The following is a 14,622-nucleotide window of genomic DNA, read 5'->3' as shown; positions in this document are numbered from 1 at the left end:
GTCGAATATTTGCCTCCACCGGTGTGTAGGTTCATGCGGGTGACTATGGGCTGGCACTATCCCTGACGAGTACTAAGGGCAAGGTCGCCGAATGTCGCCCGAAAAATAACCGGGATATCACCGACCGAGTTAGTAAGCATCTCTAGAGATTCGGGATGATAGCCCGGTATCGATTATGCAGATGGGTAATCCTCTCTTCACTCGGCCAAAAGTACCTTCCGACTCCAGGGTCTTTTTAGTAATCTATCGCCGTGTTACACAATATCTCCCACGTGCTCCCCTACGTCCGTTAACACCGTCCAGGTCTAACCCCAACCCTCAATTGCCATCATCCCTGGCGCGTGTGTAACCGGCCCCCGCTACAACAACAGCCGGCGCCACGATGGGTTATGCCTCGGCAGTTCGACGCCGAGACATCCGCATCCATATAAATAGGGTAGCTGTACCGTAGAGAACGAGATATAAGGTTTCATTCATTGAATCCCTTGGTGAGAAGCTGAAAACCAATATATCATTATCTCATAACCTCACCTCGACAACCTTTTATTCTCTATTCTTAATCACATAGTCATCATATCCATCACAATGTCCGGCCTCAAATACACCTCCAAGCTCGCCGACAAGCGCGTCCTCATCCTCGGCGGCACCTCCGGCATCGGCTTCGCCGTCGCCGAAGCCTCTCTCGAAGCCGGTCTGCTGGTCACCATCTCCTCCTCTTCCGAACCCAAACTCTCCAAGGCTTTGGACCGGTTGCGCTCATCCGCCGCCTACGTGCCCACCTCTGTAGCCGGGGGCGAGATCCCCCGCCTCACCGGCTTCACCTGCGACTTGTCGGGCCCATCCACGGTCGAACAGAGTCTGAAGACCTTGCTAGACCAAGCCACCTTGGAAGGCCGCCATAAGTTCGACCATGTCGTCTTCACCGCCGGTGACGCGCTGGCCCTGATGTCCGTCGGGCAGATCACCCCCGCCGGCTACGAAAGAGCGGCCGCCGTGCGCTTCATGGCCCCGCTCATGCTCGCCAAGCTTTTGAGCGATGGCACATACTTCAACCACGGCGTCCGCTCCTCCATCACCTTCACGGGCGGTACCAACACCGAGAAACCCATCCCGGGTTGGGCGGTAGTAGCGGCCGTGGGCGGCGCGTGTGAGGGCCTGGTTAGGGGCCTGGCGGTGGATTTGAAGCCGACGAGAGTCAACCTGGTTAACCCCGGCGCGGTGCAGACGGAGCTGTTTGATGGGTTTGGGAAGGGGGAGCAACTGGAGGCGGTTTTGGACGGGTTTAAGAAGGGGACGCTGACGGGGACGGTCGGACAGCCCGAGGATGTGGCGGAGGCGTATTTGTATTTCATGAGGGATAAGTTCGTTACGGGAAGGTGTTTGGGCACGGATGGAGGAAGGCTTTTGGCTTAAGCTCCCTGAGGGATCTTTGATTAATTGAGATTTGTCAACCTTTCACCATGATATGATGTCTGGATTGGATTGAATTGTTCGAGTCGACCTCAGTTTTTAGGTAGAGGTATGCTTCGGATATCTCGTCGCATCATGCACTACATCAGTACGTTACCTAGGTCGATTATTATCATCCGTTTCAAAACACTCTCCTCATCATCGCCTCCTTCACAATACAGTACTAATCACCGCCCTCCGAACTTCCTCCCCAAAGTATCGAATGAACACCACGCTGATATCTCGAACACAGAAGGAAAATGATGTACAACTATTAAATAGCAAGGAAAGTCTAGCACCTAACCATGCACTGCTTGCCAAAACGAATCCACCCAAAAAACGCCCATCCATGCCAGTCTAAAATCCGTGTACATGAGACCAGTACTCACTCATAAGTGGAAGTCTGTTGAGGAATCAAGTCTGTATTCCTACGTGCCACACCCCTATTTGAGGAGGATATCATAGCCATCCCTATTGATCCTGACCTGCTCCCCTCCAAACCCGTACTTTCTCCTAACCAGCTCGAAGATGATGAGGCCGGCGCTCGTGCTGGGCACCTGGCGGATCGTGTTCCACCAGAAACCCCTGTACAACCAATTTCGCATGTTCAGGCCGGCCCCTTTGGCGTCGGCAGCGCAGGACGCCCACGTCTCTTGGTAGGCGCTGTAGTATGTCTTCATCATGCGCCATCTGAAGCGCGCGCGTTCCTCGGCGGGAGGAAGGAATCTTTCCTTGTCTATTTCCTTTAGCTTGCGCGCCTGCGCATCAATCTTTTCGAGCCTTTCCCAGTGCTCGGCTTGGATGATGGTAAGCGGGTGCAACATGAACTGCTGCAAGATTGAGGCGCCCATGCCTGCTAGCAAGAGGAAGGCTGGTTCGATGGCGTAGTGCGGGCGGATGATGGCGGGCATCCGGGGGTCGTCGTTGTCTTCCTTGCCTGACTCGGAGGATGGTCGCTTCTCGGATAGGAGAATGATGTTTTCCTCGTTCAAGGAGCCGTAGTACCAGGATACAAAGTTGTAGTAGCCCTGGGCTTTGAGATACTCAAAGGTACTGAAGAAGATGGCGCTTCCGAGACTGTCTTTGAGAAAGGAGAGAGTCCAGCCGGCAAAGATGCCGCGGACACCGATTTCCTTGATCTTTTCAACGCTAAAGACCCACATGCTCTTTGGTCGGACAGCATTGGGATTGCCGTTCATGGGCGTGGTTGATGTGCCGGTGTAATGGCCAATATCGTACCTTGCCTGAACGGCGTCCAGAGGGGCAGCTATCACGCTCTGCAAAGTGCCGGCTAGGAAGCCAGCAGTGAAGGTCTCGAGAGGCGACGGAGGCGGATACACGCGCTTGCTGGCGAGTCTGCTTTCCGGGTGAAGATGGCCGAGGATGTGAAGATAGCTGGTATACAGAACAGCTCCGACAGTTACGTTGGCAATCAAGGGAGGGAGAACCTGGTCCGGGACGACGCGCCAGCCGTAGTGCTTAACAGCGGAGGCGATCACACCCGGCGTTGTTGCCCTGGCGCGCATCCGGACCCAGTCCCATATCTGGGAGACAGCAGTCGGGGCGCCAGCTCGCGCGGCGGTGGTAAGGACCTGCGAAGGAACAGGCAGCTGACTGAGAAGCAGCATAGACTGCTGCTCCTGTAAGGCGCGCGCATAGGCGAGGTAGTCGACTCTTGTTCGGAAGAAGGCCTTGGCAGGTGCGCGGAAGTAGAAGGTCAACACCTGCGAAGCCAAGGCCCTCACGCCGGCAGCGGACGCGCCCGTGGCGGCATTGCTTGAAGGGGCCTTGTCTGGGAGTTGGCCATCGGAGGGGATGACGGGGAGGATGCCGGTGTTGAAGCCGCCGGGGTGACTGCCGATGCCGCCTAGGGCATCTCGGGTGTAAATGTTGTCGTTCAGGTTGCTTGTTATGCTGTCGTTACCGAGGCCATGGGAGCTGCGTGGTGTCATGGTTCGGGCGCATTGTTGAGACGGGTTGACCGTACTGAGTGAGGAAATTAGAATTAGTGAGTGGGATCACCACCAGTGTCAATGAGACGGATGGTGATTTCTAGAATTCCCATTCATCCAAACTCCAGCCAGAATCCGGATGCCTCTGTCTTGGCATCATCAGCTTGGTGGAGTTTGGCTGTCGTCCCGTCTGAACATTGAACCGAGTTACCGGCAGGCAACATGCTTATGCGGGGGTGGAGCCGGCTGTTCCCAGGGCAGCTGGCAGGCCGTTGTTCCTGACAGACAGTTGACAAATTGTGGATCCGCGTGAACGACATCTCATGACGGAACGTCAACCGTCTCTCATTAAACAATGCTTCATCACGCTTTCACCAGAACAACATCTCTTTGATTTGCTGCCTTCTTTCTACTGTCCTCTCTTTCTTCACAAGGCGTATCACTTGTGTCTACTCCTTAATACCTTATGGATACTCACAGCAGCATGTCACTCGCCTCTCCTCCACTGTCCTCAGCGAACCATTTCGTGACAGATGCCACCTGATAATCTGTTTGATATTGCAAAGTCATCCGCCTTGAATTATTCCAGCTGCCTTACCCCGATCATATCACTTCGACTACGAACTGGTCGGCCGAAATGTTTCCTTCACATACAAGTCACGAAATCAAGTTCAAATCCTCGCATCGGGTACTGGCGAGTGGCCTCCTTCTCGGTACGAACATGGTGATCTTATCCTCCAATGACTGACGGCGGCCAGGCCATGGCATCGTCGTCACGGCCCCTCATTGGGCGGGGAACCCTGCCCCTGAATATGGTTCAGCATCACCTGCGGCTTCATTCTCGGTCACCCATTCGACCTTTGGGTCTGCAGGTCATGCACCCAATACCACCCTTGATCTGCTTCATTCTCGCCAATCTTCCCCGTGATTTAAACGCCATGTTGCGATGTGGAAATTCACCTCATCGAACACAAGAAGAAAAGGGTTCAAATTTCTCTGCGTGCCAACACCATCATGATCACAGCTGAGAACCTGAGATGAGGTTTTCTCTTTTCGAAACACCCCTTTTCAGAGGCAATGTCCACGACTCGATGGCAACATGACTGGGCAAATCCTAATTTGCTCCCATGCCAACATGATACTCTCCGCAAGACGACGCCGGACGGTTCATCGCATCGTTGTGGTTGCAGTCGGGTCGGTATCCTTGATCCCGAATAGGAAGGTCGCCGAACCCTGATCTATACGCTGTCCGGTTATCGCACCGCAAGTGTTGTCGACGGTTGTCCATATAAGATGGACCGAGAATCTCGTTCGATCAGACTTCAAGTGAAGAGAATTCGGCCGGGTATCCTTCGTTTAACGCCTCAGAAACCGCCAGTTCAAGTCGTCAAAATGACATTCCGTACTCTCTTCTTTGCGGCCTGCGCTTCGGCACTTGCCATGCCCCTGAACACCACCTTCACCTTCCCGTCTCCCTCCCCCTCTCCATCCCGCCCCATGCTGGATGATATTCACCTCTGGGGAGTCGCCGTCAACCCACCCACTGCCCTACCCCAGGCCGCCACCGCCAACGACCTCCGGTGGCAGCCCTCTCTCGACTTTGATACGGACGGCTGCTACAACGTCCCCGCCATCGGCGCCGACGGCACCATCGCCCAAGGTCTCCCACACAACTTCGTCTCCCCTTCCTCCGACTGCCGCGACCTGTCCGACCTAGACAACAACAATGTCTACTCGCGACAGCGCTGCAACACCAACGGCTGGTGCGTCTACATCTACGACTACTACTTCGAGAAGGACGTGGCCATCCCGTACCTGCTCGACACGGGCCACACCCACGACTGGGAGCACATCGCCGTCTGGGTTGACGGCAGCAACACAGCCAAGTACGTCGCCGCCTCCCAGCACGGGGGGTACCAGATCAAGGCCGCCGCTGATGTCAGGTGGGATGGCGAACATCCGAAGATGGTCTACCATAAGGACGGGGCGAGCACGCATTGCTTCCGGTTTGGGAACGCGGCGGATGATGCCATTGAAAACGCAAAGGGCGTGTGGTTCAGGGGCCCGTTGGTGTCGTATAATGGGTTTCCGGCGGGGATCAGGGATTTGCTTTATGCTCATGACTTTGGCAGCGGGAATATTGCCCTGAAGGATTCAGCGTTTCCCGGGAATATCATGAGGGCGAAGCCGGCTGCTATTACGTTTGATGCGTATGTTGATGCTTTGGGGTCGCCAGGGTTTCCATAAGGAATCAGCTTGGGGGAGAAGATGTGAATGATTGGATTGGTTTCCTTTGCATGGCATGTTATTATGATGGCGTTGGGTGGAATTTCCTTTGATTTGGTTCTCGCGAGGAGTCAATGTTGGATGCTTTCTTCTGGTTGATACCGAACGAACGCATGTCACCTGACGAGGATTGACGAGTTTATAACATTCTTGTACATGCTTTATGTTTTTGGGTCCCCCGCTACATTCTCCTCCCAATATAACCCGTACATGTTTGTTTCAATCTCATACGCCAATGTTGAGGCTCTTTATCGCTGCTGCCTTCCAGCTTAATGCCCCCATCTTTCTACACCACACCGTTGTATCAATCTAGAGGATATTCTCTATACTGCCTTCCCTTCCCTGGGCGATGAAAGGCTGGATCCTGGGTTGTAGCCCGTGTAGATGCTGGATGCTGGGTTGACCGTAGCTAAAAATACCGAGGTGCAAATGGAAGTGCAAATGGAGGTGGATGCAAATGAGAGTGCAAATGGAAGTGCAAATGGAGGTGGATGCAAATGAGAGTGCAAATGGCAGTGCTTAACGGCAATTACACAATAAATGTTAGGCCTAATAATTCTTTTTGCGGTGAGTGTGCGGGAAAACGGCCCGTGCAGTAGCGGAATGTTAGTGCGCGCGGGGTTTTGTATGGGGACCGCCCGCGAAAAGCACTAACACCCTATCCGGACTTTTTTGGGGGTAAGCTGCTATATATATATAGAGACCCTAACCCCCACCCCTCTTTTGCGGCATTATCATACATTAACCCCTCAACACCTTCCACCTCCTTCCATCACCCTTCTCGATCCGCGTGCCATGCCCCGAAGATCGCATTGAAGTCCCGGTTGAGCCAGCCAGCCAGGTGGAAGGATTCTACTACCTAGACTAGGTACTCAAGCGAGTAAAGACTTAGGTACCTAAACGACCCGACTCTCCAGGATTTATCAAGGGAAAGCAGATAGATACCTACCCCGAATGGACTCTATTGGTGAGCCTACCTAGTGTAAGCAGAGTCAGAGAAACAAACCTCCACCCCAACCAACCAGCTCCTTACCCAAGGCCTTCCCTTTTCTACCTACCTACCTTCTATCTAAAAAGCCGCTTCACTCCGACTCCTCCGACTTAACCTCCTCCTTGCCCTCCTTATCTCCCTCCTTGTCCTCAATGTCTTGAGGGGTTGGAGCTTGAGTGCGTGGAGATTGAGGGGTTGGAGTTCGATGAGAGGAACTGGCGTTGATGGCCCTGGGTGATGCCAATGCTGATGCTCCGCGGGACCCAGACCTTGGGCTGGGAAGTGCTCGAAGGTGCTGTTCTGATTGCATACGGTGGTATTGTAGTAGTCGCGGTTGGGGTTGGGGTTGGGGTTGGGGTTGCGGCTGGGAATGCCCGGGCTCGGACTGCGCAGACTGCGCAGACTCGGACGGGGGAAGGTGCTGTTGCGAATGGATACGGCGTACTTGTATTTTATGCTGACGACGGGCTTGGAGGGTCTGGGGCTGGGACGGGGGGGTCTGGGGCTGGGACTGGGGGGTTAAGGGGCGCTGGTTGTTGTTGTTGTTGTTGTTATTGTTGTTGATTTGGGCCTGGGGGGCAGCAGAAGGAAGACCATGATGGGTTGCACTTGTATTTGTATTTGCACTTGAATTTGCAATCGCATGGTGGTTTGACTGGAGCTGAGAGTAGGGCGGAGGAGGGTCAGAGGCAAGGGAAGGGGAAGGGGAAGGGGAAGGGGCAGGGGTAGGGGCAGGTTTAGCAGAAGCAGAAGCAGCAGCAGCAGAAGCAGCAGAAGCAGCAGCAGTGGCGGACTGCTCGAGAGCTTGAAGAGCGTATCTGACTTGAGGAACCTGAGGAGGAGGAACGCTCTGAGGGTAGGGCTGAGCAGGGGCAGGGGCAGGGGCAGGTTGAGCAGGTTGAGCAGGAGCAGCAGGAGGAGGAGCTCTTTGCGGGATGGGATGTTGCATTGGGATTCCACTTGGCAGGCTCTGGTGATTGTTGTGGTTCTGGTTCTGGACTCTTGTGTCCTGGGGCTGCTGTTGTTGTTGTTGTTGTTGTTGTTGTTGTTGTTGTTGTTGTTGTTGCTGGCTCTGGTTCTGCCCTCGGCCCCCTTGGAACGCCGACTGGAAGGGCTGGTAGATGGTGGGCTGGTAGATGTTGAAGTTCAGAACGATCGGGCCGCCGTGTGGGCCACCGTCAAGGATATTCTGGACGTTCTGGGGGATCATATCCATTGGGTTACGGGCTGGCTCGGGCTGTTGTGGATTCTGTTGCAGTTGTTGAAACTGTCGATGCTGTTGTTGCTGCTGCTGCTGTTGTGGAAGCTGCTGTTGTGGAAGCTGCTGTTGTGGAAGCTGCTGTTGTGGAAGCTGCTGTTGTGGAAGCTGCTGTTGTGGAAGCTGCTGAATCAGCTGCTGTTGAATCTGGTGCTGTTGAAGCTGGTGCTGTTGAAGTTGGTTTTGGGGCATAGGTTGTTGCGGACCATACTGATATGGATAATGTGCCGGATTGCCAGCATAGCCTGGCTGAAGAAAGGCGTTGTTGTTGACGGGTTGTTGATAGCCCGGTTGTTGTCCTTGTTGGCCTTGCCAGAGTTGGACTTGCTGAGCTTGATTATGAGGCTGCTGGACCTGCTGCTGTGCCACCATTTGATGTCCGAGGGGAACTTGAGGAAGTACGGTACGGGCTCCAGTGGGAAATTGCCCTTGAGAAGGGGTCTGCTGCTGTCCAGGAGGACCAGTCCCGAACTGCTGGGGCCCGCCGCTGCCTCCCGGATTGTAGGTCGGTCTTTGGTTTGACATACTGATGAGAGGACGTGCAGTTGTCACTTGAAATGATTGCTTCTGCGTGGGATGCAAAAGGAAGAAGAAGTTCACACAATCACCGTGCAGAAAGGAGTTTATATGGGCACGGAGGAGGATCATGAAAATGTTCCCTTTCCGTCTTGGTTGTTGTGGCAACCCTTCACACAGTCGCTTCGGTGGTCCACTCGTGAGGTTCTGCACCAAGGTCAAAAACTCAACTCGTGGTGAAGAGACCCTGATCGAAGTTCGCTTACGACAAAATCAACGGCGTCGAGAAATACCACCACAGACGGCCTTCACAGAACTTGCCCCATCCAGGTTTCACGTATGACATCCAGGAGGTATGTAAAAGCGAGAACCTTTCGCTGGTCCCCTTCCCCTCGAGGGCAGGTGACAGACAACTAATTCGAAATATCAGCGACATTAGGACCATAAGTTGCAAGCGAGGAGTCGTATATGAAACCTGAGGCCAATGCCAAGTGTCAACCAACAACGAGAAAAGGGTGATGGCAACCCGACACTCAGCAACCGTTATTGTACAACAAGATAAAACGAGGGCTAAAGGGCGGCATATCGTCAAACAAGATTCTACAAAGACGTCACAGGTTCTTGGACCACAACTGCAAAAAGACTGCCGGCCAGTGCAGGGGTAGCTCAGCGGGTTACTTCCCGTGTAAAGAAAGAACGGCAATCCTTTTTCTCTGCACGCTTTGCCAACACGGCTGATTACCCAGATATTTCCAAGAGATTTTTGTTCATCTTTCCTGACGGTCCAAAGGAGGCTATTCTAGACACAATGCTCGCGGCAACGCATTGGGTTAGTCCGACGGGCTCCTGAATCTTCAACGTCAGGTATCACGAAGAAACAGGATATACGAGGCGAGCATGGAGCTAACCACGCGAGCGATTTGGCACCAGACCATGTCGTCGACGTGGTATAAGAGATCAACAGCCCCGGGACATTTCTACATTATAACCTCCAGATCAGACACATCCTAACATCGTCAATCAGAACACGAAGCAAACCATCCCTGATACTAAAGTGACAGCGACCAGGAAGAACTTCAGTTTCGAAACTGCCCAACCTACTTAACCTAGTAGGTAACGTATACTCTCTTCTTAATCCTCCAACCAACATAGAAAAATGGGTCGCTCAGGTTACGACATGACGGGCTTCTATCAGGGTGGCTCCTCCAACCCGAAAAACCAACTAACGCAACAGAAGCCTACAAGTAACAATCCAACCATGCCTAAGAAAAGCAGCACACCCTCAAAGAAAGCCCAAAAGGCTCCCGCCCAATCCTCACGACGGTCATCCCCTGCCGCCAGTGCCAGTGCCAGTGCCAGTGCCAGTGCCAGTGGGAATGGCAGTGGCAGAGCCTCACAACCCCAGCCTCCCGCCACAGACCAAGGGAGCCACAGGTTCAATCCACTAGGTCGAATGGGTCGACCAACAGGAGGTACTCCTAAACCCGAGAATCGTTCTGGTCCTAGACCTGGTAATCTTTTTGGTCCGGCTCTTCCTCCTCGTTTGGCGTCGTCATCCACCAAGCAACCCATTAGGCCCTCCGCACCACGACCAGCAGTGCAAAATACTCCTTCTCCTCCTCCCGCCACAGGCAAAGGGAGCCACAGGTTCAATCCATTTGCAAGACCTAATCCTAAACCTGATAATTCCTCTGGTACTAGATCTGGTAATAATCCCTTCAGCTCGGCTGGACCTCCTCCTCCTCCAACGTTCAACCGACCCTCTGTGCCCTCCACACCACCACGGTCAGTGCTACCACCTACCACTGGACCTGGTGATCTCTGGGAGTCGGCTCGAAACCTCTCTCTAGCGCCGTCCACACCACCACGACCAGTGCAACCATCACCGGCAGTTGCAGCACCAGGGCCAGTGGCACCACTTACCTCCATACCTCGTCATCTCGGGGGCTCGGTTCGAGCACCACAACCAGTACAACAAGCACTAGTGCAACAACCACCTACCTCTGTACCTCGTAATCTCTGGGAGTTTCGAACACGACCAGTACAACAACAATCACCCGTGCAACAACCACCACAACCAAGTGGAAGCTCCTCCACCTCCCCCCCTAGAGGTAGGGAAGTTGCAGCACCAGGACCATCAACACCCGCACCCACACCCGCACCCGCAAGAGCAGTAGTAGGCGACCCAGCCAGCGACCTAGGACCCCACGGGTTCTCCCTCTACCGCGTCGTTCGGGTGCGCAGCCCGTCACCCGGCACGGCCTCTCGTTTCCCCACTCATACCTTCGATTGGGTGTGCTGTTTCTGTCATCGAAACAATAATGAGGCTCAGCACCCGAAGCAGTGTACGAATCCTACTTGTTTGCATGTCCGAGTCATAGACACTCGGGAAGGGGCGGACCAGGGAAGGAGAACGACGAGGGGTTTGATTGATGGAAGAAACACTGGGACAGCAGGGGTCGAGGTGTGTCCGGATTGCTCGTATATCGCTTATACGTGGGTGGATGGGAGGAGACAGCCGGTTCCGATTCAGAATCCGTTGGGCATGCCGCCGAGGAGATGAGAGTTGGCCGATTCCGAATTTGGGTGGCCTGAGGAGTGGTGGACTGGAAGATAGGTGAGGGTTACCTAGGGATCAGGGGAAAGGAAGCTGGAAGTAATGGCTATGAGTTTGGATAGGGAGATTGGGGATGTTTGCTCAAGGGGTTTGAAGTCTGGATGAGTTGAGGTTGGTGAGTGAGTATAAAGACAGCTGAACTATACGTAATCTCTCTGTCATTTAATTGTAATTTTGAGTTTTGCCCTCTGCGCTCGCCTGATTTCAATTACACTCGGTGCAAAAATCTCGCAGAAGGATGCATCATGCATGCCGGTGACGCCTGCTCGGTCTGTCCTTCCCCTTCTTCTCTCATGCAAGCGGCGGAAGATGCAAGTGCTAGGCAGTCAATCTGGGTTGACTCGACATAAATCATCTCACGGGTCTTTCCATTGCACTACTGCACACGACACCCCATTATCCTTAGATCTGCCCTTTGGCTTTTTTCTACTTTGGCATCACACTTCACTACCACCGCCACCACCACCGCCACAGTCCCAGAACGACCACCAAAGTCATTATTACTCCCGTTTCCCATCACATCCACGTCACAATGGCAATTGAACTTAACGCAGGGACTCCAAGGGTCTTCGAGAAGACGATCCTATCTGCAATATGGGAACAGTCCTGCATCCCGATAGGGGGAGCTTCATCGCAGAATCGCTGGTGGTGGCGCTGGCACCTCTACTACTCTAGCCGCTGTATGAGTAGAGCTGTATTGAGACAACGAACCATGATGACGGGAGGCTATCATTCTAATCCCACGATTGACTTGGTGTCATCGGCCCATTTGTCCTCGACTAAGTAGGACAGATCCCGGATACAAATAAGCGACAACTCTGAACACATTCAAGGAAATTTGAAGTAAGACAACATCCCTCAAGACAACAAGCATTCAAAGAGAGCAAGCACTTTATTTTCAACTTTTCTTTTCTTATCCTGCCATCTTAGTAAACAACACTCACCATGGCTTTCTCTTCCGTCTACGAACCTCAGGCCGTGCTCGCCGCCAACAACAAGGGCATTGAAGATACCGATTTGTTTCACACCCACCAGCTGGAAAATGTTGATGGCTGCACAATCATCAAAGTTCCTCGTCGCCTCAACCTCCAGAAGAACACAAGGTTCACCGACAACCAGGTCCTCAAGATGTACCGATTCCTCGAAGACAACCACGCCAGCCTCTCCGAGCTGTGGAAGACACTCGGAACCAACGGAGAGCAGGAGTCTATGAACCTCTTCGTCGCCAAGGCCTATAACGCCACCATCGAGCACCAGCTGCGGGAAATCATGAACCTGCGCCGTCACCAACAAAAGCCCTTCACCTTCGCCGACGCCGAGTGCTGGTGCACCCGAAAGTTTGACGAGACCTGGGACCCGGACCTGTTCTGCGACCTCGTCGGCCCAGTTCCCGCGCACGCGTTGGGCTGTGTGGTTCCGGAGGGCAACGCCGACACCGACGAAGCCGGCTACAGAACTTTGCTAGCCCAAGCTCGCCAGGACCTGAACGCCGGATGCGATCTGAACTCACCGTGGCTGCCAGGACAGACAGAGGTTGGCGTCCCCGAGGCTGCCGCCGCGAGGGTGCACGACATTCTCCGATCGGTCGCCTCGACCGTGGACCCCTCGAACAACAGAGACGGATCGCCCTCGTACGAAGCCAAATTCCTCGCCATGGACACCATGTACAAGATTTTTCACTGTTTGCTTACCGAGGCGGAAACGCCGGTCAAGCGGTACATCAAGGCCGACAGGAAGCTGTGGAGGAATTTGGAGAACTGCTTCCTGCAGGTCTTTGGAAGCTTGAGCAAGGACGACCTGTATCGGCTCGCGACGGAAGACGGCGGGGTGTGGCGCGATAAGTTCGAGGAGCTACAAGATCTAGTTCAGAAGCAGGAGCATTTCTCGAAGCTGCTTCATGCGTGTCTTGTGCTTCAGATGGCGGATTCTTTCCGTAACATCCCTGAGGACGAGGTTGCTTTGATTATTGATGAAAACGGATCTGCTGATGGAGAGCTGGCTTATTGGTAGGCGGTGATGGGCTAGATACCTTCATATCTGCGTTGTGAGGAGTGGTGGGAAAGCGAGCAACACAAGTATTTTACCCGGAGAAATTGGAGGAAGGGTAGTATACCAACATGTATTTGTTAGTGATTTTCAGTTTAATTAGGTAATCAACTTCTTTCACTGCACCATCACGGCCACCTCCACCTTCCTTGCAGCCCCCGCCATACGAAGGAAGGGATCAGGTTGTACACAGAAGGCGCCACTTGGTATGGGCAAGAGGCAGCTATCAACTGGAAGGAAGGAAGCCGTCACCAACCGGAAGATGGATGACTAACTGAGACTTGGGAGGGGCACGAAGGTCATGTATACAATCTGAATGTCCCCAGTCCTCCGGCTGGTTTTGTTTCCTCCCCAGAATCAACCACTCCTCCAGATCCTTGGCATCCTCCAACATTTTTTCTTACAATCACCCTCGGGGTTGTTCCCGCTACGCCCACACCAGCCACATGCATCAACGCCTTGACTTCTGCAATATGCGGCCCGTACCGCGTCAACATGAGGTACAGCTACTTCATTGCAGGACTGCCGTTGCTGGTCGCTACGTAAGGTTAATCTCATAATCGGACCACGATGGACCCCTCACTGGACGTTGATTATTGAGGTCCTGACTTCCATTTGGCCTTCATGTACGACTAGAGCAATCACGTAGATAAAGAGATTGTCTCGGGCCAAGGTGTGCCATCTTGTTCTTCAGATTCGGATATATTCTCATTCAAGTTACTCAACCACCTTCGAACTCCGACCGCTAGCAACATAGCACAACCATAGAGGGAACCCCGGGTCTGAGAACAGGGTCCGGCAAGGGTACTGTAAGTATGTTTGGGCGAAAATTTCTTTTTGATTTTGGAACGGTTGTATAAGGTTTTAACTAGTCCATATAAATGTTCGGTTCTAACAGACGTCTATGACTAATATTATAAAAGACCCTCTTTTAATTATCGATCTACTAGTATAATTCGTATTATTTTTCTGTTGTGATAAATATTAGTCTTGGTCCTGAGACAAAAATTGAATAACTAGACTTTCTCTATAAGGGAATATGGAAGCAGCGACCACCGGGCGACTATTGGGGGGAAAATAGTAACTATTATATTATTTAATATAATAGTTTATCTTCTCCTTTAGAGTTTATCTCTTTAGTAATACATCTTTTTAATAATACTTTTAGTAATATATCTTAATAATGCTTTTGGTAATGTATTTTTCACTTGGTAATTTTTGCAAATATCACAGTAGGGAATCGAACGGGAGTCTTACGGAACGAAGTATTTATATTATTAATTACGCTATTTAGTATTTACTTTGCATACGCGAGGGTATTGGAAATAAAGTTTAATATAATTAATAGAAAGCGCAGAGGTTAATTAAAGAAAGAAAGAAAGAGTTAGAAAAGAGATATTAGAGTAAAAAAATATTAATAAAAAGGGCGTTTTCTTAAGAAAAATAATGTTAGAGCAAAAAGACATTGATAAAAATAGCGTTTTCTTAAGAAAAATGATGTTAGAGC

General features: G+C 52.3%; 6 protein-coding genes across 6 annotated transcripts; 4 read left to right on the top strand and 2 right to left on the bottom strand.

Moving 5' to 3' along the window:
- Window positions 1-467: 467 nt before the first annotated feature.
- B0H65DRAFT_167078 (uncharacterized protein) lies at window positions 468-1,653 on the top strand. The gene has a single exon (XM_062821315.1). The coding sequence runs from the start codon at window positions 586-588 to the stop codon at window positions 1,411-1,413; it is 828 nt and encodes a 275-aa protein (XP_062683225.1). The 5' UTR covers window positions 468-585; the 3' UTR covers window positions 1,414-1,653.
- Window positions 1,654-1,892: 239 nt separating this feature from the next.
- On the bottom strand, window positions 1,893-4,124 carry B0H65DRAFT_424469 (mitochondrial carrier; the record flags this gene model as incomplete). The annotated part of the gene is made up of 4 exons (XM_062824513.1): window positions 1,893-3,435; window positions 3,769-3,826; window positions 3,893-3,975; window positions 4,063-4,124. The coding sequence occupies 4 exons, from the start codon at window positions 4,122-4,124 to the stop codon at window positions 1,893-1,895; spliced, it is 1,746 nt and encodes a 581-aa protein (XP_062683224.1).
- Window positions 4,125-4,793: 669 nt separating this feature from the next.
- B0H65DRAFT_422474 (necrosis inducing protein-domain-containing protein) lies at window positions 4,794-5,648 on the top strand (the record flags this gene model as incomplete). The annotated part of the gene is made up of 1 exon (XM_062824405.1): window positions 4,794-5,648. The coding sequence occupies one exon, from the start codon at window positions 4,794-4,796 to the stop codon at window positions 5,646-5,648; it is 855 nt and encodes a 284-aa protein (XP_062683223.1).
- A 1,121-nt stretch (window positions 5,649-6,769) lies between these two features.
- Window positions 6,770-8,461, bottom strand: B0H65DRAFT_441689 (uncharacterized protein; the record flags this gene model as incomplete). The annotated part of the gene is made up of 1 exon (XM_062825542.1): window positions 6,770-8,461. One exon carries the CDS (start codon window positions 8,459-8,461, stop codon window positions 6,770-6,772), a length of 1,692 nt encoding a protein of 563 aa, XP_062683222.1.
- Window positions 8,462-9,788: 1,327 nt separating this feature from the next.
- B0H65DRAFT_462512 (uncharacterized protein) lies at window positions 9,789-11,225 on the top strand. The gene has a single exon (XM_062826645.1). It carries the CDS (start codon window positions 9,906-9,908, stop codon window positions 11,013-11,015), a length of 1,110 nt encoding a protein of 369 aa, XP_062683221.1. The 5' UTR covers window positions 9,789-9,905; the 3' UTR covers window positions 11,016-11,225.
- A 789-nt stretch (window positions 11,226-12,014) lies between these two features.
- On the top strand, window positions 12,015-14,271 carry B0H65DRAFT_538734 (uncharacterized protein; the record flags this gene model as incomplete). Its single annotated transcript, XM_062829098.1, has 4 exons — window positions 12,015-13,075; window positions 13,442-13,657; window positions 13,873-13,924; window positions 14,224-14,271. 4 exons carry the CDS (start codon window positions 12,015-12,017, stop codon window positions 14,269-14,271), a joined length of 1,377 nt encoding a protein of 458 aa, XP_062683220.1.
- Window positions 14,272-14,622: the final 351 nt, after the last annotated feature.

The sequence above is a fragment of the Neurospora tetraspora genome (genome assembly GCF_033439725.1).
Source record: "Neurospora tetraspora strain CBS 560.94 chromosome Unknown B0H65scaffold_3, whole genome shotgun sequence".
NCBI lineage: Eukaryota > Fungi > Ascomycota > Sordariomycetes > Sordariales > Sordariaceae > Neurospora > Neurospora tetraspora.
This window is presented reverse-complemented; position numbering and strand designations above follow the sequence as displayed.

Excerpts from the sequence above, each read along its gene's own strand:
- B0H65DRAFT_167078 (XM_062821315.1), top strand. The coding sequence starts at position 586 with ATGTCCGGCCTCAAATACACCTCCAAGCTCGCCGACAAGCGCGTCCTC.
- B0H65DRAFT_462512 (XM_062826645.1), top strand. The coding sequence starts at position 9,906 with ATGGGTCGACCAACAGGAGGTACTCCTAAACCCGAGAATCGTTCTGGT.